This window comes from Anas platyrhynchos, chromosome 14 (assembly GCF_047663525.1).
Source record: "Anas platyrhynchos isolate ZD024472 breed Pekin duck chromosome 14, IASCAAS_PekinDuck_T2T, whole genome shotgun sequence".
NCBI lineage: Eukaryota > Metazoa > Chordata > Aves > Anseriformes > Anatidae > Anas > Anas platyrhynchos.
The window spans coordinates 14857090-14879356 of NC_092600.1; the positions used below are offsets into that span (position 1 = coordinate 14857090).

General features: G+C 50.9%; 1 protein-coding gene across 3 annotated transcripts in view; it reads right to left on the bottom strand.

The window, feature by feature from the left end:
• Window positions 1–22267, bottom strand: part of KCNIP1 (potassium voltage-gated channel interacting protein 1) — a 370449-nt gene that overhangs the window by 225854 nt on the left and 122328 nt on the right. Inside the window, exon 1 of one of the 3 annotated variants that reach the window (XM_027468248.3) lies at window positions 9542–10336. The exons of 1 other annotated variant lie outside the window; for it this stretch is intronic. In XM_027468248.3, the coding sequence (XP_027324049.1) occupies window positions 9542–9602 (61 nt within the window). In that variant the 5' untranslated portion in view covers window positions 9603–10336. Of the gene's footprint in view, window positions 1–9541; window positions 10337–22267 lie in introns of those variants that run through there. One more of the 3 variants, XM_021275943.4, reaches the window with a different exon arrangement.

The window sequence follows — 22267 nt, forward strand, 5'->3', positions numbered from 1 at the left end:
CTCTCCCGAGCTGCTGGGAAGAGCCAGACCTCCCACCCCGGATGGGAGCAAACCTTTCCCTGCCCGCCCCGAGCCCCGCATCACAAAGCTGCTGCAGGTGAACGCCTCACCAACGTTGCCTGGCATCAGCCACACCCCTGGCACCAGCCACGGGCACCCCGAGCCAAACGCCCTGGTCCCAGCAAGCCCACAGGATCCAGGTAAGCACCCCCACAGGGATTGTAAAAGAGGGCTTGGACCTCCCGGCCCCTCAACCCCATCAGGTTTGGGACCTGTAGCATTCAACAAGCCATGGTAAAGCTAAATCCCAGCAAGCAGGTGATGACGAGTTAAGGCAGCAGAACTGTACGGGTGGGAGATATTGCATGCAGAAGGACAGCACGCTGCTGAGGATGGCCACCAGCATGCTGCAGCTTGGCAGTGGCACCTTCCCCAGCCAGCCCAGGCTGCAGCGCTCCTCCTGCCCGGCCTGGCCTTCCCCAGGGGTCTGATTCATAGGGAAAGGGAGTTCTTTAAACAGACTGCCTTACATCCCAGCTAATAGGGCAGAAATGCAGCCATTAAGGAAATGGGCACAACTTGTGCGTGCTCAGCGGAGAGGCGTCTCTTCACAGCAGCACGGGAAGGTGATGGAAGGCCCTCTGGTTGCTTTGTTTGTTCCTTCAGAAATTCAGGAGAGCTTGAAATGTTCTTGCTGGTGGAAAATATTACCGGATATGCAAAAACATCTTATAACTGCTTATATTTTTAGTTACCTTTACACATATAATCCAAGCATCTTAACTGAAAATGTGGGGCCTGACCATAAGCCACGCTGAGCGCTGTATGGTGCCGCCCTCCAAGCAGGAACAGGTCCCTCGGCAGCGCCAGGTGCCCACATCAGAGCAGACACACACAGAGCTGCACCTGCGCCTCTCAGCTCCGGCACCGCTGGAGGCCGAGCAGCAAGGGAGGTGAAAGCAGCAGCCTGGCAGTGAGGGACGCAGCTGGGGCAGGAGATGGTCTTGGAGGGTCTGATAGCAGGGCCCCGAGGGCAGCGAGATGCCAGCTTCACACGCCAGCAGCACCCAGCGATCCCCTGGCTGGTGCAAACAAGGCCGAGGAAGCCATGCGAAGTGCTAGAGCTGATGGCATCGCCCAGGAACCCCCCATCAGGACTGTTTGCTCCCAGGAGGGCTGTGGCGAGCCCCGTGCAGCGCAGTGCTCCCTGCTGGGGCCATTATTGTGATGGGGCAGCTGCTCACTGCAGCTTCCTCCTTCCCACACCGTTGGGTTGCAAATGGCTCAGCACCCGGCTGGAGCAGCTCCCGGGGAGGCTTTGAAGCTGTGGAAGGGAAAGGCACCTGGATGGAGGAGCAGCCTTCCATCCTGGCTCCAAACCTGCTGTGCACAGACCCCCCTGCTGCCCCCAGGGAGAGGAATGGGGCACGTGGGATCAGGGCTGAATCCCTGTGCCTGTCTGTCTGGCGAGATTCACACCCCCGGGAGGATTTTCCTCACACCCCAGTGCAGCTGTGTGTCTGGGTGCCTGCAGCCTGGTTAGTTCTGTACACACAGTGCTGCGAACCAGGCCCTCTGTCAGCTCCCGTGTACAATATCAGACAAGGAAGGGACTCAGCTCCTTGCGAGGGGACGCCTCCAGTCCCTGGCACCTGTACCGCAGCCTGGGGGCACAGCCGGCTCTCCCAGAGAAGCACACAAAGGAGCATGCCGAGGCACTTGGGCCTTACTGGGATTAGCAGGCAGAATCCTTCCTGCACTGACAAAAGTTTCCTGCTTCACGTTGTTACTTTCCACATACCGCTCCCTGTTCCAAGGACACCAGGTGAGGGCCCTGAACTGAGAAGACAGCACATGGGGCTGCTGCTGCTCCCTGCTGCATCCTGAGCTTCATCTGCATGGGAAGAAGTGGTTTCCCAGAGGAAAAATTGCCCTTCCCCATGGATGTTTGGTGGCTCCCGAAGTTTTGCAGCTAGGAAGCTAACAGCACGAGTCCCACAGTGAGCAAGCCGCAGCCGGGGCCGTGCCAGGGCTCAGCTGATGGCCCTAAACCCCTGGGGCTGTGCAGAGTTATCACTGGCACAGCCGGTAGCAGGGAGCCCGGCCCCATACTGGCGACAGGTGAGGTGCAAAGTGTTCAAGTTCAGCTTCCGAAACGGCGCCACATCTGACCGGCTAAATTTTATGAACATGGCTTATTTCATCCACGTCTTCCTGCTCCTAAAACTGACAGGCAGACGAATAGGTTTTGGAGCACCAGGAGCCCGGTGCTCAGCACTGGCCTCAGTCTCTTAATGCCATTCCCCTGCTCAGAGGTCATACTCGCTGCTCCCACTAAGAAGTGCACGGCCGCATCTCCAAGGCATCCCTGGGATCCCTGGCAGCCTGCGGGGCAGCACCCCATTGCACTCTCCCTGAGCTGCTCTCAGCCACCACAGGAGAGGTGCTGTGCCTCTGTTCTACCTCCCACAGCCCACAGCCCTGCCTAGCTACAGCAATTTGGGGCAGCTGCCCATCAACTGCCCAAAGAACAAGCTCAGGGGCAGAAGAGCTTTCCTGGAGCAAGAGAAAAGCAAACACTGGTGTGTGCGAAGAGTGGCGGGTGTTGAACCTGTCAAGAAAGCAAAGTTTGCATTGAGGAAATCCAAAAAGCTGCAGCAGAGCTATGCAGGATCTCCCCCCTTGTTGGGGATGGGTCTGTCATCCCTCCACATCTGCCCCAAGGCCCCATCGCACCACGGGCTGGCTGCACCAGCTCCCAGCTCCCCACTGCTCCGCCTTGGACAGGGTGAGGCTGGATGCGGACACAAGTTGAGGATGTCAAACAAGCAGGTACCCGAGCTTTCTGCATCACTGTCCCTTCACGTTCTCTGCATAATGCTTTTTGATAAAAATCACGGCACACAAACACCCAGGGCACACAAAACCCAGGGCTCTCCCGGCGCGATGAAGGCAGCGCGTGAGTGGTTGTGCTGCTCACAGCCCCTCTAAGAGCAGCAGGCAGCTGCAAGCCAGCAAAGTGATCTGAGAGTCGTGGGGCGGGCCCACAATTCCTGTAAATCCCGATTACTGAAATATTTCAGTTTGAAAAATATTTCACTTCATGGCTGAAAACTATCATGAATCTTCAGGGTTTGTACCAAAGCTTAAATATCAAAATAAACATTGTGACTGGGGAGGAATGGTAGGCTTGTAGGTGGGGAAATGCAACATTTTTCTTTTTTCTCCTCATTTGACCAACATCAGCATGACTTTATAACTTACTTGGTTGACCTAGATCTGTGTTTTTATATGTTTTTCCTCAAAGAATTTGCAGAATCCTGTCTGACTCCAGTTTAAAAATGTGTCGACGTTGGCCACTGTGAGGCTGAGACGTGGCCAAAACCTGTGCTCAATACTAAGTCCCAAGCTTTTACATCTACACAGTTAAATATTTTCACTCAAAATCAAAGTGCTTCTCGCTGCTCGTTCCAGCTGTCGCAGAGACACCCAGTAACTCACACTGGAAGAAGTGGTGAGGATAAAGGATTGATAAAGATCACCAAGGCTGCACATCTTAGCTTGGAAAATACTGCCGATTTTACTCTTTTGGATTCCTAAGAAGCAAAAAAACTTCCAAGTGCTGCTGTCTACTGCCACACAAGGCCGCTGTCTCTAGTCAGCTCTTTTGCAGGGGGATTTCAAGGCTCCGCGTGGCCGCACTGCATCTGAGTGGCCCACAGTAACTGTGCCCAAAGGCAGGGAACGAGCACACACGTGTGTAACGCCCCGCACTGTGCAACGCGCCGCAGCACGTACTTCCCCCAGCCACTGCTCTTCACACCCCCAAGCTGGGCACACTACAGCACTGCAGGCCAGCACTGGACGCCTGTGGGAAGCAATCAGGGACACGCAGAGTTGAATTTAACGTAATCAGGGCTATCCGCCCTTAAGACCAACTGTTTGGGATCACTGTCCCTGGCTGCCAGCAGCTGGGTTTATAGGGAAGCAAACAGGAAATCAGGATATTTCCAAATCGCTTCCGAGTGCTTACATCACACAGTTTTGTTATTGAGTGCTGCTTTAAACACCTGTTACAAAGATAATTCGGTGGGAAAAGCTGCTGCTACCAAACCCTCAGCTTGCAGCACAATGACTGCACACCCAACTGCCCATCGGGCTGCAGCAGGTGATGACCAGAAAGGACTGGTGAGACAAAATGCTGTGTCAGCACAGTTTATTGGCCCTGGGGCACAGCCAAGAGAAGCAAAACCAGGCAGTTCGTCCTTTCCCTCCAGCACCTGCAGCACAGGGCTGCCAAGCACAGAACAGAGCTGCCCCTGCTCGAGGAGGTAAGTGGGAGGGGAACGGAGACCTTAACGGAGACCTTTCCCCGTTAGTAAAACCCCCAGGAGCCACGGCTGTATGGTCCAGGCCTTTGGGTCACACACCTTCAAGCCCAGCAGCAGCAGGCTGTCGAGTTTTTTGGAGAAGCAGGAACAAGAGAAAGACAACTTTCAAAGCTTTTCTTTCTGCCCAGCCTGAGCAGGTTTCCGAGGGATAAAGGCAAGTCTGTCGCTGCTCCCGGACAAATTTCAAAGGCCCATTAAGGATAAAGCTGCTGCAAACAGCTTACCAAAACTTACTTTGTAATGGTGCATATCAGTCAAAGCAAACATCAGGGCAGCTCCCCTAGCCAGATCCATCACGCCACTTGGCAGCTGCAGATGTGGGGCTGCACAGGACCAAGTCCCCGCACCACCACTGACCCTGCTGCTCTCCCTCTGGCAAGGAACCAGGTTGGTCTAGTGCGGGGACCTGAAACAGCATCCCCATGGGCAGGAATCCTAGGACTGAAGTCAGAAATTCTCAACTGACTTGCTGAGCAACGTTTAATGGTTTCCTGGTAAGAAAGGCACAGCAAAATACGGCTGGTGAGACACTGAATCTGATGCCTTTGGACAGTGAAAATCAACCTCCACTTCAAAACTAGTTCAAAACTGGTCACCAGAAAAATGGCACATCTCTTCAACTGCCATCTTAAGGAAGTGAATTCATGCTGTTAGCTCAGCTACAGCTATCATCTCGGTTATCCTCTTGGTAGCTTGGTGTTGGATCAAAATACAGGTACTGCCATTCAGCAACACCGGTGCTTTCTGCTGGTGTAGCCAGGGTAAGAGCTGGGGCCTGAAGCCTATGGCCAACAAGATTCAGGTACTGGGAGATATCTGAGTTATATTTCACTTTCTTTGGGGATGGGAGGGAGAAAAGAAAGAGCAAACACAGCTAATCCCTTACTCTTCGACCGGTCTCTTCTATTGGAATTGAATTTGCCCACAAGTGGAAGTGCAAACATCCCCGCCGCACACGGGGAGTACGGCAGGCAGTCAAAACAAGAAATTCACCCTGCTCGAACAATCTGCTAATCTGAACGTTTCCATGACAAATATGGAAAGGGCTGATTCTAGGCACCAATTTGGTTATGACTGGCTGCAGACTGTACAAACACACAAGAAACCTCTATTTCGGCAGCTAGCTGAAAGCAGAGAATGCATTTGTACCGTGCATTATCTGCTGTGCTGGCCCTCTGCTTTTTAGTGTTGCTTGTTGGTTTGGTGTTGGCTTTTTTCCCCTAACTCATTTACTGTTTTATTACTTATGTTTGCTGGAGGATATACAAGCAACTTGAAATTCTCAAGTCCATCTTAATCTTGTATCCAGTGCTAACTGCCAATGTACTAGGAGCGGGCTGGGCAATCCTACGGGCATCACCGGGGTTTGGTGCACTCTGAGCCCAGTGGCTCTTACCACCCCCAGCATCCCCAAACCTTCCACCTTGGGGTTTGGAAGGTGGCAGCAATGCCAGCATGGGGAGGACATGGTGATGGCTCACGGCCAACTTGTCCCCCAGGACCTCAGCCTGGCCCCACTGGGCCCCATGAAGGCTGCGATGCTCCATCAATCCAATGACACAAGAGAAGCAAGAAGACGGGAGAAAGAGGTGTTACCTTTTATTAGGCCAACTCAAAAAGCTGGAAAAGTCAGACAAGAAGAAACCCAACAGTGAATGAAATTAAAACGCCATCAGTTTTGGAGATCAGAGGAAATAACTTCTAAGGAAACGTACAAATCCGTGGAACTGCCACGAGGCACTACTGAAGCAAAGGGCACAAATCTCATAGACGATCGAGAGACACTCCAGCAACCAGGGAAAGCTTCTGCAGCTCTGACACAAGTCCTGGAAGCAGAAATCTTTATTGCTCAGGAAAGGCCACGTGGTTCATAACCTGCCTAGACAAAACACCCCATTATATTGGATTAATTTTTCACATTCAAGCCAAAGGCATGAGCTCCTCTACAAACAACGCTGTCCGCTCCAGGAGAAGAGGTCTTATGCTTGAAGGACCACTGCTCTTGACTTGAAGGCAGTTTCCATCACCTTTACTGATTCAGACTCCCCACTTCCATTAAAGCAAGGGAAAAATCTTGTACTTTTGAACTGTGCTATGAACACCCTTGCTGCTCCCAAATGAGTCACCAGTCCCACAGCCACAGTCCCAAATACAGTGCAAGGGGCAGCAGCTCAAGTGAAGCATTCTCCTGTGCCAAAATTTGATGGGCTCAGCAGACAGCACCTCAGCCCCCTTTGCCAGCACCCACCACCTGCCCAGGGACATCAGCCCTTCTTGGAAAACTCTGGGCTTTGGACATCACCTGCTTCTTTCACCTGTTCTTAAACCAGGACACGTATCTGTTTTGCTTTTTGTGTATTACCCCCAAACAGCCTAAGACACACATGTGAGCTGCTTAGCTAGACAAGGCTACACAAATAATCTTCAAGCTACTTAGAAGAGCACGTATTTACCAAGATTACAGAGTATTTGCAGAGGTGTGGATCTAGCCCTGTTACAATGATTTCTTCAGGCTCTCATTTTTGCAGCAGTATTTAGTTCCTAGATAAAGCCTGAAATATTCAAATAAACATATGGGTAAACATACTGAAACCAAACACTAGATAGCAGGGAATCGAAGAGTGGAATAGCCAACAAACACCTCTCCTACCAAAAGACAGGCACAGCGATACCCAAGGGAGCAGCTACACGTGGGCACCGCTGGCACCGTGACACGGCAGAGAAGGCAGGGCACAGTGTGAGGGCACGAGCAGGCCTGCCCTGCTGCTTGGGATAGCACATCCCAGTGTCACGGCCAGCCCGGGGCTCCCCAGTGTAAGGACACGGGGACACAGGAGCATGGGCCAGCTGGGGCCACCAGCATGGTCAGGGGTTGAAAGAAGTCGTCTACAGCCCTCCAGAGGTCCCTTCCAACCTGATGCATTCTCTGAGTCTATGTCTGCAGAAAACAAGAGTCTCTGGAAAAGCCTGATCATATTTTAACCACTTCCACCAATCTGAACAGGGCAAGGGACTGGCTTTCTTGAAGGGAACCGTCACAAGAGGAGGGGCAGGTGGGCAACACTGCGGATCCATCAGACTATACCTAAAGTGAAACCAGCGGGGTAGTGCTGATGGGCTTCTTCTGCTGAGCTTACAGGCAAAGAGCTGCAGTCAGACCCAGCATGTTACTGTTTGGTTGTTGAGAGCTGGAGTGCTCACATCCAGCATAAAATATGAAAATAAAATAGCCCAGGGGCACATGCGGCACACATGCCTTGGCCTCTCCTGCCTGAAGATCTGGGACCTCCTCTGGGCACTAGGTGTAGAGGAACATCTGCAGCTGGCTGGAGTCAGCTGAAACCAGCAGTGCTGCTCTGTAAAGCTCCTGTCGGCCAGGTAAGTGGTGACTGAAAGGTGTGAAATTCTCTACTGGCTTTGAAAGTATCCTGGAAAATCAAAGGAATTTCTTCCAACTTTCTCACTCCAACCAAATGTCCTACTAATCAGCAACAACACATCAGAGCCAAGAGGAGATAACTCCTGGAACACGGGTTTTGATAAATATAGCTGAACAACCACTGCCAGCAGGCATCAGCAAGATTGAATCCCCCTGTAAATGGTAAAACGTGTGCCCAGATGCTGGGTTTTTACTGCTCACAAACTCCAACAATAAGCAATTTCCTCCATCCACTAGAGAGTAGAGCCAATCTCACGACAACAAAGTAGTAGAGAACAGATACATTCAGCCAAAAATGAGCTACACTTAGCGTAAACCAGACGCAGCCTGCAGATTTCTGAGAAGGGCATGGGATGCTCTGTGGTGCCACTGTGAACGACGTGCCCATGGCTCTGAGCTCAGCCACCGCACCGTGCCTCAGCGTGACCCCAGTTGCAACACGTGCGACGCGGTGCGTAGACAGCCATAGGGCTCAGCTCGTAGCAAAGGCAGTACCAAACATCCCAGGCAGCTGTACACTCATGGTTGCATTATAAATAGCACAAAAAGATGAACTGTGAAGCAGGCACACACGCACTGCTGTAAATTGTACCCTACCAGGTCAACCACCCGCCTCGCCCCAGGAGCATGGATTTTTACACCTGCTCACAAACTGAGGTGATCAAACCCCTCGCACAGCCCTTCTCCACTTCTCCTTACAGCAATTACTTGATGTTTGAGATTTCCTCAGTCTTTTTTTCTTTTAAATTGATAGAAAATCCATACCAACTTGCAATTCAAAAGCGTACGTACTGCTGAGCAACGGACCCAGTGGAAACAGAGACCTCCCCTAAAAACACTGGCAGACTGGAAAATGCAGACACTCTGGCAGCAACATTTCCAAATAGCAGAAAGACTTGCCAAAGTTCCAGGGTCTGCCTTTTTGTCGCTTCCTAAACAATACTCATTCTGTATTGTACAGACGAGCCCCCAACAGTGCTTTCAACTTTCTGCTCAGCAGCACCCTGGAATTTCTGAATTAACCCTGAAAGAAATGGAGCAGAGCTCAAGCAAACACTACACAAACCAGACCTCTTGAAAAATCAGCATTTTGCAGGCAGCATTTATGGATTTGAGGATTAAAATCCCTGCGATTGCTGCTTGCTTTCTCATGCTTTTCACGAGCTTCTCCTCCTCCCCTTCCTTCTGAATATATCCTAATATTTTTTCCTCTTGACAATCTTCATAAAACACACATCATTAACACTGCACACTTGCTGTTGGATTACTGAATATACAACGTCGCCTCTAACAATACTTTCGCAGAAAGAAACCACACGGTAGCGGGAAGGATTTGCCGTGTAGCTACATGTTATTCCCTCCTCAGTGGATTTACAAAGCATGGGATTTGGGAATAAACAGGTCTCTTCTGCAAGTGCTCTGCATATGGAGCCACTGAGTTTCTCCTCCTCATACATGCCTGGGTGAAGGATTACAAGATTTCGGATGGTTTTCACCCCCAGAGCCCCTCCACAGCAATATCCTCATACCCACTCATTTCCTCCACCACCCCACATCCCACTCGCCTCTCCTCTGCAAATTACACCTCACATAAACACTGCTGGGCTACTTGCAAGTGGCACATGTTCATTTTCTCCTCCCTTCCCAATATACATTTTTTCTCCTAGAAAATATACAGAAGAGGCAAGAAAAGCAAAACAGGAGATCTTACCTTTTGATGGTCTTCTTTGTTTCGTTTGTAGAGAGGAGAACGTACCCATTACAGCACCCATCGCAAGAGCTACTCGTGAGTTTTTGGGGAGGATTTATTTTGGCTGGGGTTTTTCCGATTCTTCTCACTCCCCCCCCTCCCACTGCCAGCAAACAAAATCTACGTGAAATGCCCAACAGAACAAAACAAATCAGAGGAAGTCAAGAGAAGAAAGAAAAGAAGAAAGGAGGAGGGAAAAGGCAAAGCACTGCAGCTCGGCGTTCAGCAAGCGTTAAGCTTTGAGGGCTTTTTTTTTTTTTTTTTTTTTAAGTCAACACACATGCACTGACTCACAGCCGGCTGCACTGTTATTATTCAAAACAGCTCCCCATCAAAATTTAAATGCTAGGTAGATTCCCTCAGACCAGAGCTGGCAGCAGATGCATCAAAATATTTACTGGAGCACAGCCACATAAACACACAGGCTAATTCTTCCTCCCGTTCCCTTATGGCTCCAACCAGCAGCCTGGAGGTCTACGGGGAGAGCCTCAATGCATCTCTTCCAGCGAATGCTACAGCCGAGTCCTGGAGACATGGTGAGGGGCGCGGGGGGAGCCAGGGCTTTGGGCTCAGCACCAATTCTGAATGAATGGGACCCTTCCGCGTGGGAAGCGCCGGCGAGCCAGCCGTCAAAGCCCCAGCTGCCTGGGCTGCGTGCTCTGCTAATTAAGAGTCTGACAGAAAGGTAGGAGCTGGCGATCTCTAACGATGGGCTCCAGCGCTAGAGTCGAGGATTAAAAAAAATAAAGAGCTACGTGGGAAAATGGACAGAGCCTTCCTCCCCAATCCCTTCGCCTCGCACACTTTCTCACACGCCAGAGGCTCGCACAATGTGGTCAATAACTTATCTCCCTGCGAAGTACGGACACATCCCTTTCAGGGATTTTAAAGCAGTGAACTGATGAAACAAAATCCTGCAAACACCTGGTGGCTCTGAGGAGGTTGGACAGTTCCCTGGGTTTTATTCAGTCGGTATTTGAACATACCTGTTATGCACTTATGTTTTCTCAGAAGGTGGGGACAGGAGGGGCTCGGGTAGGGAAGGAGTTAAAGGCAGCGAGGCAGCTGTCAGAACCAGAATTAATTTGCTCGTTGCTCACTGCTCACAGTGAGTTCGATTAAGGCAGCATCTGTGCAAACACTGTGTTTGTCTGAAGAACCTCGTTCCCACACCAGAGACCAAAGCACCTCTCTCAACAGGTTTCCTCTAACTTTAGAGGACAATTTTATCAAATGCATCCTCCAGAGCCCCAAAACCAGAAGCTGCAAAGCTCCACTCTCCCTGGAGCGAAGTTTTGTGCTGCCTCCTGCTCTCACACGGCCAGCAACGCTCTCCTGGCACGCACAGGTGCATTTACCTCCCCTGTGCATAGCAGCAAACAGCTTTCAAGTAGGTTCCACTTGCCAAAGACTACAGCACTGCACACGATGCATTTTGTTTCCCTGCTTTGCAACTCAAAATACAGCAGTCAGACTTCTTCTGAGGATCCATCTCACTTGGATGCCCCAGTCCCAAACTGAAACCCAGCAGCTTTGTAGCAAAGTGCCTTGGCCACCACGGGGCGGGGTGGCCTGGATGGGGCCATGTCCCCCCCAGGGCTCCCCCAGGCTGGGCGCCTTTCCTGGCCCCTTGGGGGGCTCGGGCTGGTGGGCATGTTGGGTGGCCAGCATGAGGGAACCCCAGGGGCATGGCTGCCGCTCAAGTTACGAGGAGATAATGCAGCAAAACCACACAGAAAGTAGCTTCAGGAGTTGGATCCCACTGGATCCCAGCCATGCAGAGGGAGCTTGGACTGGGAGCGACAGATCTGGCTGCCCATATGGTGAGACACCGAGGAAAAAGTAATTTTGGAAGATAAAATTGCAGCCCTGATGCTGTGCTGTTGTTTACTTAAAGCAGCATGGTATATGGAGGCGGAGGGCAAGTATGGATACTCACTTTTCTTTGAGACTTGAAAGAAAAAAAAAGATTTGTCTTGGCTAGAAACCAATATTGACAGATCCCTATGAAATCATGGGAATAAACTACACGCATTTCTGGTTGTATGACTAAAATATGCAAGAACGGGGACAAGAGGAGAGACCGTATCTGTGTCTGGGCAAGCGAGGGGAGTCCCAGACCACGAGTTCACAAGCTGCTGTTTTCTCTCTCGCAGCCAAAAATCCAGATCCCTGGGAAACAGAAGCATCATAACGCTAATGAATCAGTGTATGTGACACAGCAAGCAGGAATTTTCTTCTCCAAAGGTGACCATCCAGACTTATCAACCTAGGAGCTAACACGCGCTCGAGATGCGGTAAATGCTGACGGACACCCGCACCCGGGAGCTGGATGTCTGCCATGGTGTTTCCCCTCCAGGTCACAGGGCAACCGAGCTCCACCTTGGGTGGTGAGATGCCCGGTTCTGGCTGTGCGGGCAGCATCATAAGAGCTGCTATTGTAGGATCAAAAGCAGCTTGGGGGAAGGAGATAATGTGCTGCACCGAGCCTGGCTGCACCCTGGGTATTTGTTTCCAGTGCTTGAACTCAGGAGCCAGGCTCCAGAGCTCCGCCACCCGCTCCCCAGTGCAGGCTGCAGGGGGTTTGGCTCCCTCCTGGCCCAATCTGCCTGCAGTGCTGCAGCACCTGCCTGCACAGCTGGCTGCACACTGACTTTGTGCTTTACCCCTGTCTAAACCCACCCACAGCTCCCCAGGAGGGTTTCCCAGAGGGCCGGGGCCCAACCCCAGCAGACAGGCACTGGGCCAGCTGAGGATGTGGCCACAGACAGCGTGCCAAACCCAAACCAAGGCTGCAGGGCTGACATGTCCCACGGGACACTGCTAATTATCACCATTGGCTGCCAGCAATTAAACTGCATCCCATCCCCGTACAGCACCCAGTACCGTTCAGCAGCCCCCATACAGGTCCCGCAGGGAGCAGCATGGCACCGCTGCAGCTGGGCCCCGCAGGAACAGGGGCAGGATGGAGCTGGGCCACGCTGGTGGCAGATCTGTCCTGGCTCTGCATCTCTGGTGTTTCTGTGGTACGTGCAGGAATGAAGATGGAGAGGGTGGGGTTCTTCCACCAGGCTGAAATTGGGACCAGGATGAACCACCTTCTCTAACCCCCTGTCACCAGTGAAATGCGTTCTGATGTGTTTTGTTGTTGTTGTAGTTTTGTTTTGTTTTGTTCTTTTGGTCTCCCAAAGCACAGTGCTGTGCATCTGTCTAACAGCAACCCAAAACCAGCAAAGTGCCTCCTTAGGGCAAGCCCTTGGCCTTCATTCTGCAGCTCTTCGCTTAGAGTGGTCCCAGGTAAGTTCTGCTTTAAAAAGCCTACAAAAGATGGACATTACCAATTCCTTTTCCCTTTTGGGCATTTTAGGTATGAGAACTAGGCAGCGATGACTGGAGTTGCTTTCTATATAAAACTTCAGGAGTTTCACCTCTCATATCCCAGTAACTAGAACTTGTCCCAGGAACACGTTTAACATCTAACCAATGACGAGTGCTTCAGCTAAAGCAGAGGGCATTTTCTGCCCGCCTGGGCAGCTCTGTTTGGCTTTAGCCTATCCACAGCCACAGCCCTTTGGGCAAGCAGCAGAGAACACGCGAGGAGCAGCCAGGGAGCTGGGCTGCCACATGAGCTCTGGTGCAGAAACGCCAGGCCTCCTGCTTTCGGTGGTGCCCACTGAGCTGGGCTTGGTCGGATGTTCACAGTTTGGAACCCCCCGACACCAGCCCAGTTACCCCTCTGGCCCAAAACCTTCCCCAGGCACGGGTCCCCAGCAGCACAGGCGTTCCTCGGGGTTCCTCCCCAAGGCTGGGCAGCTGGGGGGGGAGCAGGAGATGGGAATCGTGCATCGATCGGCTGGCAGCCATCTGGCAGCCCCCTTGCAGATGCTGCCCGGGGGCTTTTGCCCTCTCCTCCAGCTCTCTGTGATTTTTAAAACATGAGACATGGAGAACTGGCTATCTGGGAGGAAAAAAAAATCAAAAGCAAGAGGAAAAATGTTCCTTTCCTAAGAGGATGAAATGAGAGTTTCTGTTGCTTAGCAAATTTTTAACCAGTTGCTGCCCTCGGCTGCCTGTGCCAGCACATCCTCTGCCGAGAGCCGCCTGACCCCAGGCCCAGGGCTCCCCAGACCAGAACCCAGGGCAGTTCAGACATGGCCCGGAGGTGCAAATGCCGAGCATCTCTGAACTTCACTGGACCCTGGAGAGGAGGAAGAAACCACCACCATCAGGACCACGCGCACAGAGCTGGGATGCTGACAGCCCCCGTAACGCAGCCCCCTGAGGGATGCCTTAGGGCTCGGAGGGGCAGGAGAGGGGGGCGTGTACCACATCTAATACAGCAGTGGTCTTTCTTATCTTTATTTCTCTGCAATTCTTAAAAACACTTCCTTGATTAGACTGCTAAAGCTTCTGTTCCACTAACCAGAACATACAAAGTGTGCGTTAATGAGAAATACGTGTCACTAGCTGCCTGAAGTCGTCCCAGCTTGAAGCAGGAAGACAGAGAGCTCAGAGACATCCTTGCACCAAACCCAGCCATCCCAAAGACCACGAGGGGAACCTGGGAGCAGTGTGGGATGAGCTGCTCTGCCCCTGGGAAACCAGCTCAATCACAGACAGACCAAGGTGGGGTCGTTTTTTGCTGGTCGATACTTGTAAAATGTACCTGGAGACCTTTGGGGATCCTTCACTTGCCTTTTTGTCAACATAAGGATGCACTGGGTCTTCCTACTCAGATTTTCAGTAGGAATTCACCACACATGTTACTGGCCTTTTTTTTTCTTTTTTCTCCCCCAAACCTACTTTTTATTTTTTTAAAAAAATGTTGCTCCCAGACCAGCAGCAACGCGAGACGAGCCTAAATTCCCCCTCTTCTCCTCCACTCATGAGCAATTATAATAAACGGGGATGTTTTCAAAGAACTCGTTTTGCTCTCTGTAAGGACAAGGCAGCAGAACAGCTATTAAAAGATTCATTACTGCACCTCCACAGGCCCAAAGCAAATTCTCCTGCTAGTTAGTTTTGCCAGATCTCAAAAGGTAGAGGTCCTCCCTTTCATTTTGATGGAAATGTATTTTTTATGACATGAAAGCCAGTGAATAATAACGCTGAGAAATCAGATGGAACAGGTGAGGCTCGAAGCTTGGGGATCATCTAGATTTCCATGTAAATACGGCACCGACAACAGTAACTGAAGTGTTAGAAAGCCACCTGCTTGCCAGACCAGAGCAAATAAAGCTATGCAAAACCAAAATAATAATAAATGCTACTGTCACCTAATGCCACTGAACAGAGAACACAAAGCCGGGAACTGAGGCTGGAGCAATCAGGGCTGCTCCTCTTGGTTAGCGCCCTGAGAAGGAGAGCTGAGAGCAGGGCTGGCTTTTTGCCCCTGCTGCTCGGAGCAAGCAGCTGAGCCCTTCCCGAAATACAGAGGGCTGGTGTCCCTGCTCTGCCTCGGTCTGCTCCTGGAGAGCAGCACGCGGGCTGGGGGCTGCAGAAGCACAACCAGGCCCGTGTGGGTGCTCCGGGAGCAGGAGAGCAGAAAGATGGAGGAGCTGTTCTGCCTAGGTGAGGCATCACAGGAGGGCTGGAAATAAAACTCCATTATTGTCTGCTGATGTGTCTTGGGCTTAGTAATAAAACGGAGCAGGACTCTGCGGAGCACACCTACTGCTTGCCCTAAGGACATCACCCTGGCAAACAGAGAGCTGGGGAAGGGAATGCTTCATGTTCCCTCTGACAACTTCAATGAAACACAAGGCAGGTACTGTTTGGTACCTCTGGCTAGATTATTTCTGTAAACGGGGAGGGAACATCCCCAGCACACCACGAACCAACGTGAAGGAGCAAAAGGCTGGGGGTCAGTGGGGAGTGAGGGGAGCGTGGGGCAGGGCCCCGCCAGCAGGCAGTGGTGCTGAGCCCTGCGGGATGGCCACCAGACCGCAGCTGCTGGGTGGTTTTCACAGAGGCACCCACCGGGCTGGGAGGAAGGCGCGGGGTCAGGCCCGGCACAAGGCTGTGGAGCTGGAGGAGGCCGGGGGAGGCGCTTTGGGGCTGAACCACAGCCTTCTGCTCGCATGCTGCCCTTACCGCAACGCCTGCGGATGAAGCAGCTCACACCTCAGTGATGGCAACCAGCCGTTACCCCATGAAATCTGTCTGAACATCGCACCGAGTGAAGCCTTGCCTTCCAGAGTGATGAAATCTGCAGAGGAGAAACCTCAGCGCTGTCTGCGGGAGGAGGGCCTGGGGGGCATGGCGAGAGGCTGAGCCCCAGGGCGCCGCACCGAGGAGAGCAGGGTGCTGATGTGAGCCTGCCGTGTCACGGCACCTCTCACCAGGACAGTGAGGGCTTCTGAAGGGAATTTTGGAGGCTGGCAGTGACAGAAAATCCGCCCAATTTTTCCCTTAGCTGGAGGGAGGTAGGGGCGCAGTGCTGGAGCTGCAGCCTGCTGCATCCCTCCGGGGCCGATGGAGATGTGAGACATGAGGGGCCCACGATAACACAGCCCCCAGCATCGTGTCACCATCCCTGCATGGCAGTGGCAGCAGTGACAGTGACCAAACACTGCTGCTGCTGCTAGAAACTGCAACACCGAGCGGCCAGCACCCGGTGCCAGGCGCACACGCAGACCCAGAGCTCACACAGCCTTTTTCCCTTAACGTGTGAGCGCTTTGATCACATCGGCAGCCTCTGTGAATGTCGTTCACAGACACGTTGTGACCAAAGGGGAGCCATGTCCCAGCCCTGTGCGTGGTGACAAGGACACCTCTCCAGCAGCTGGGACAGACACCACCGGCGCTGGGCACGTGCGTGCTCCATCAGCCCCACGCTCTGCAAACACACCAAATAAGCAGGCTGAGTGACAGACGGGAACGCGGGGCTGTTTTGTTCCCAGGAGCATTAAAGAGAATATGTCAAAACTGCATAAAGAATATGAACAATAAATGTCAATCCAGGTTAACAGCCAGTTTCGTTTCTTTCTCAGGATAATGGTCCAAGAGGCCTTGTTGAAAGAGAAAGAGCAAATTTTAATTATTCTGTATTTCCACGGATGACTGATAAATTGACTCCAAACAATTCTACAGTCAACGAGTTTGCTTTAGGGAGGAGAAGAGGGAAGAGCAAACATTCAGATGATCTCGGATCTCTCCTTTCCATTTGCTTTAGAGCACTTCAAGGAAACGTGCCAAAATACCCCCATGTAATTCAGGTCACTGAGCAGAAGCACATACCGCCGTGGACCTAACAGGGATAGCTAACCATCTACTGCTGTTTCGTATTTCACTTCTCACCACACAGTCTTGTAAAAGAGAGCAAGGGCAGCCATCAGACACCCCCAGGTAAGTTCTGCTTGTGTCGGGTTAAATCACGTCAGTGGAGAACCAGCTCAACACGGCGGCCGTCGCTTTGTACACCCGCTCCACACCGAACGGGCAGGGATGCACAGCGGGCACCGGGGCTCCCTGGTGACCTTGGGCTCACCCAAAGTCACAGCTTGTCCTTTTCTCATCATTAACAACAACACGCTTTAACCAAAAGGACACAAAACACTTGCCATGTTGTTTCATGATTTTAGAAGCACGGCTTCCTTAATGAAGGTTCAGGATTTCATGTTCTGTGTTGCAATCTTCCCTGCTAGAAAAAAACAACACAATAGGACTATTCCCGTGAAGTGTTTGCTGTTTGAAGCCGGATAAAACAATCCATTAAAATGGAGATTAGCTTGGTAAATTTTGTTGAGCTAAGGTGAGCAGCAACACCTCCCGAACTCACAGCATCCTGTGCACCAAACAGCCAGGTTTACGCCTTGGTTCCTTTTCCATCCTCTAAGTGCACATCTTCTGGTGCTTCCTCCACCTTTAAAAGCTGCTTGCAGGGAAACGAGTTTCTCTTTGATATAAAGATGCCCCTCAGTACACGAGCATCGGTCTAGCAGATCGTCTGGGAATATTTTGATTCACTGCTAACACGTATTGAACTGCATGAGTTTTGTGCGAGATGGAGCAGGCTCTGATGTGCACTGGGCATAAACGGGTTTTGAAGCTGGGATCTGGCATCTGCCTAATAGGCAGCTAATGGCAGATCGTGTCCTACACCCTGCTACAGCTCCAGCAAACCCCCAACGAAAGCAAGGTTGGTAACAAATTTCAGATGCGAGCAGGGCAGTGGTTTACCAGCATCTATGCAAGCAATCATGGGGAATCACATCGTCCCTATGGAAACCTCAAGGTCTGTGACATGCACAGTGATTACTGCCAGCAGTTAATACACTGAAGTCATTTACCAAATTAAAATGAAGCCTAAATTGCACCAGAAGGATCAGACTCCAGCTTACATATACAAGTAAATGTAAAATTTACAAGTAAATGTAAATAAGGCAGGATTGGGGGTGACTGAGAATGCAGTGTAATAACGGGGGGCCTTTAGACCAAAACCTCCCTACCACGGGACCCAGGGGCAAAACAGGGTTCAAACAGTGGTGTTCTGATGGAAAAAATGGTTATTTCATATAGTTCCCAAATAGTTAAAATCACCGATATTTTTCACTTACAATAAATGTGTCCAGGATTGATGAAATCCTGAAATCGTGATGGAAGCCAAACCCTGTGGTCTCCAGCAGCAGCGTTTGCAGCGCTCCCTGAGGACCGGGGACTCTGGCTGACCTCCAACGTGCTCAGGCCACCCACTGCCACTGCTCTCCTGCAGCAGCAGGGACAACACCTGCCCAGGTAGGGCTTCAGGCTCACTCCTATGGAACAGCAACTTCATGCTCCCTACTTCGTGTTCCCGCAGCCAGCAGCGCGGGGGGTGCGCAGTAAGGGAGCAGCCGACCTTCATCTGCCAAAGGGAAAGCCCAGCCTGATTGGGAAACAGCCTTTGGAAATGCAGCTCGTTTTCACTTGCACACTGGAGCATCATCACGTGGAACTACAATGCAAAATTATGTCATGAAAAATATACGGTTAAGGTACTCCAATTATCACAAGTTTGGAGGTCTCGGCATTTGGCAGTTCTCCCTGGCTTTGGGGGAGTAACGGCAGTGTCCCCGTAACGGGTTTCTCCACACGGTACTGATGCATGTCGCCATCTATAACTCCATCTGAACTTCATTTAAGCAAGAGAACTAAGGTTGCAGCAGATGAAGAATGCTTCCAATAAAGGGATGCGTGCCGGTCCCGTAGTGCTGGCCACTGGGCTGAGTTATTGTTATTACGTCCATAACAACTTGCGTCTTGAAAGCTGAAGTGTTTCCCAGATCCCACTGTCAGTGATAGCTGCATTCAAATTCTGTCCAATACAGCAATCAAGATACTCTCCGGTCTCATTAACTAATTACAACTATTCCAGTTCAAGAGGTACCAGCAGCAGGGTGGACACAGCACCAAGCCCTGCTGCTGGCAGCATGCTGGTGCATGCGATAACCCCAACTAAAGCCAACGGACCCAAATTCAGCTACAGGCCAGAGGGGATTTTATTTTTTATTTTGCCAGTGGGTTTCGCATATGAAGGACACCGGAAGGTTATTTTTGCTGTTTTTCTCCCTCTGACAGCATCCAGAGCATGCTTCTGCAGCTCAGAGCAGCCCATGAGGTTCACCCAGATGGGAGGAGTGCAATACGCACGCAAGGTCAGATATTTGTTAGGGGGGGGGCTCCTTACACAAAGGATCGCAGCCCGCACACCCCCAGGAGCAGGTACTCATCTTTAAGCAAACCAAGCATCCAGAGGAGCAGCAAACGCGTTATCAGCCTTTTGTCGTCTGACCTGATCTGTGTTCTTGCAAATAAGCCCCTGTCTGGGTTCTGTGCTGGACAAGGGGTAAGTGAGGAACTTTCCTCCAGATCCCCTGCTCAGCAAAATGCCTGCTGCCCATCTGTGCGGGGTGGGAGTGTGGATTGCAAACCTGGCCAACTACGGCCTTGGCAACTTGCTGCTGAAGCTGATGAACGATTTCTCATCAGATGCAGGTCACTAAATTCCAGGCAGCCCTTGGTTTTCTTTCCAGGTCCCCTCAGCATGGCTTCTGCAGAAGACTTATTCTTTGTTTCTGATTAGATTCTTGGCAATGGAGTGACAGCAAAAAAAAATTTATATCCAACTGATAGGAAACAAATCTTCAGCAATCCTCTTTTTCAGCTGTGAAGATTGTCATCAAGATTTCAATCATCTGGGGTAAAAAGCACCTGGCATAAAGCAGCCCCCAGACACAGACAATCTGAGCATGGTCCCAGCTCTGTGGGGTCCCCAGGGGAGCCAAGACCCCAACCAGTGCCTCCTAACCCTTGCTCACTTCATCCTCAGGGGAGCCCCCAGAGCACAGCACCCTGACAGTGACCGTGTGTCACTTTGGGCAGGGAGGGAGGCAGAGAGGTGGACAGCATTGGCTTCAGGTGCCACATGCAAAGCCAGACGAGCACGGCACGGTGTTGTGGATGAGGATACCATTATCCCATCGACTTCCAGCCTACAGAACCATTTAAAAAACTGCACTAGACACTGTCTTCTCTTTGATGAGTCCAGATGTCAAAGTCTAACACTTGCCTGCCTTCCACATGTAAAGATCAAAAAAAAATCTAAATTCACCTAACAGCACTTAGAAAAAAAAAAAAAAAGGAACCTAGTTCTGCTGCTTCTGATGTTAGAGGAGTCCCTGGCTTCACCGCTGCAAGATCCAGCAGCCCAAACCACTCAGATAAAGTCATTCTTTGTTCCTGCTCAGGATATCAGAGCGCTCCAGGAACATAAATCTGAGGCTTACCTGGCCACTTACAATAAAACACCTACCAGGATGTGCTGACCTTTCCTGTCCTTCCAATATGGGGCTGACAATCTAAACAAAGAAATGCCATGTAATAACCAGGAATTATTTCTAATGACATGGGAAGGGAAGGAAGAAAAAAAAAAAAAAAAAAAGATCTCTGGTGCACCAGGACTGGCCCTTTTCTATGGAATAATTTTTGGGGAAACTCACAATGCCGTTTTCATGAACCACTGAAATTTGAACAAATGCTACACAAAAGTCAAGCATAATATTTACATATATTTGCCACACATTTTTAACATACACTCAAAAAGTGCATTTGTGGGCAACAAAACAAGCTCTTAGTTCTCCTTGCTGTACATGAAGATAAAGACTTGGATCCCACACTGAAATTTAGGTTACACTTTGCCAAATACCTGATAGACACAAATACAGGGGTAGCCATTGTTCTAGAAACAGGACGTAGAAAAATGCGTGTATAGGTTCAGCTGCAGGCAGACCCCAGCTACCAGAGCACTTGCACAAGTCCTGCTGTCCCCAGATCCCAAACCCACAGGTCCATTTCCATGGCTGCACATCCACAGTGCAGCAGGCACAGTGAGTGCCTGGCCCCAAACACCTGAAGGAGCTGCCTGTGCCGTGAAGGTGAGTTAGAAGTTTAACCTTTCTCCACATCGGGAACAGGACGCTGTATAGATCCTAACCACAGCTCCCCAGCACTGATTTGCTGCCCCTTCCTTTCTTATGAGACCATCAGCAGCACCCTGTGCCCCTTTTCCTCCTGTGCCACCTCCCGCTCAGCTCTGCCCAGGGCCACAGGCGTTGTGCTCCTGCCCACAGCGCTGATTTCAAATCCTCCTGCACGGTATTTGGGCACTTGGGTGCTCCTATCAAACCACAGCTCCCCCAGATTCCTCCCGGAGCCCCGGGCTGGTGCTGGCATCCTCAGCTGGAGATAAGAGCCGAGCCCAAAGGGACTTTTCTGCTCATCTCCACTTTGCACGGCAGCTCTGCAGCGTGGAGCTTATAAAGCTACAACGTGATGCATTTTATAGCGCAAGGAAAAAATAAAAATGAGTAATGAAAAGCATTCCTCATAACTTCATTTCTTTTCATGCTGGCGAGCACGCAAACCTTCCTGTCTGCAGCCCTGCGCTACTTAGCAGAGCGCTGCGCCATCCATCTGAAAGGCTGGGACTCGTGTTCTGCTTGTTACAGGGCCATTCAGAAGCAATTTCTCCAGTGTTTCTTGATTACAAATATTTGTGAAAATTATTTTTCATACCTTCCTGTCACAGGCAAAATAGCTGCGCCTAGCATTTAAATTATGGCATTCAGCAACCTTGCTTATGCAAATTGACACTAAATATATTAACAAGGTGTGGATTAGCATAACATAAGTATTTGAAGGTGAAAATGGCTGGTCCAGACAAAATCAAGAGGTGTCACCAGCAGCACAAGCGTTTGAAATTATGCCACCAGTAAACCCAAGCCAACAGCAATAGCTTCCAGACAGGGATGTCACGTGTAAGATGTGCTGAGCCACGCTGTGCAGTCACCTGAAAAGGGGCTTGCTGCCTTCGTGATGGGCAGAAAATCTCTCCTCTGGATCAAGTCAGTGAAATTCAGGGGCAGTGAAGGCAGACTTTAACTACAGATGAGAAAACTTTTACACAAAGAGGTGGCACGCTCTTTGTTGTGGAGGCTAAGACAGAGTGCTCACACCAGCTGAAACAAAGACCAGCAGAGAAGTATTAAAAATACTTTTTTTTTTCTTTTTTTTTTTAAATGAAATGATTTGATCCTTTGGCCCACTCAAGGTTGATGAAGCCTCACTTGATGTGAATTTGGAGGTACTGGGGATGCAGCTGTCTCTTCTGGATGCTGTTCTCCTGGCTCTGGCAGGAATCACAGGCTC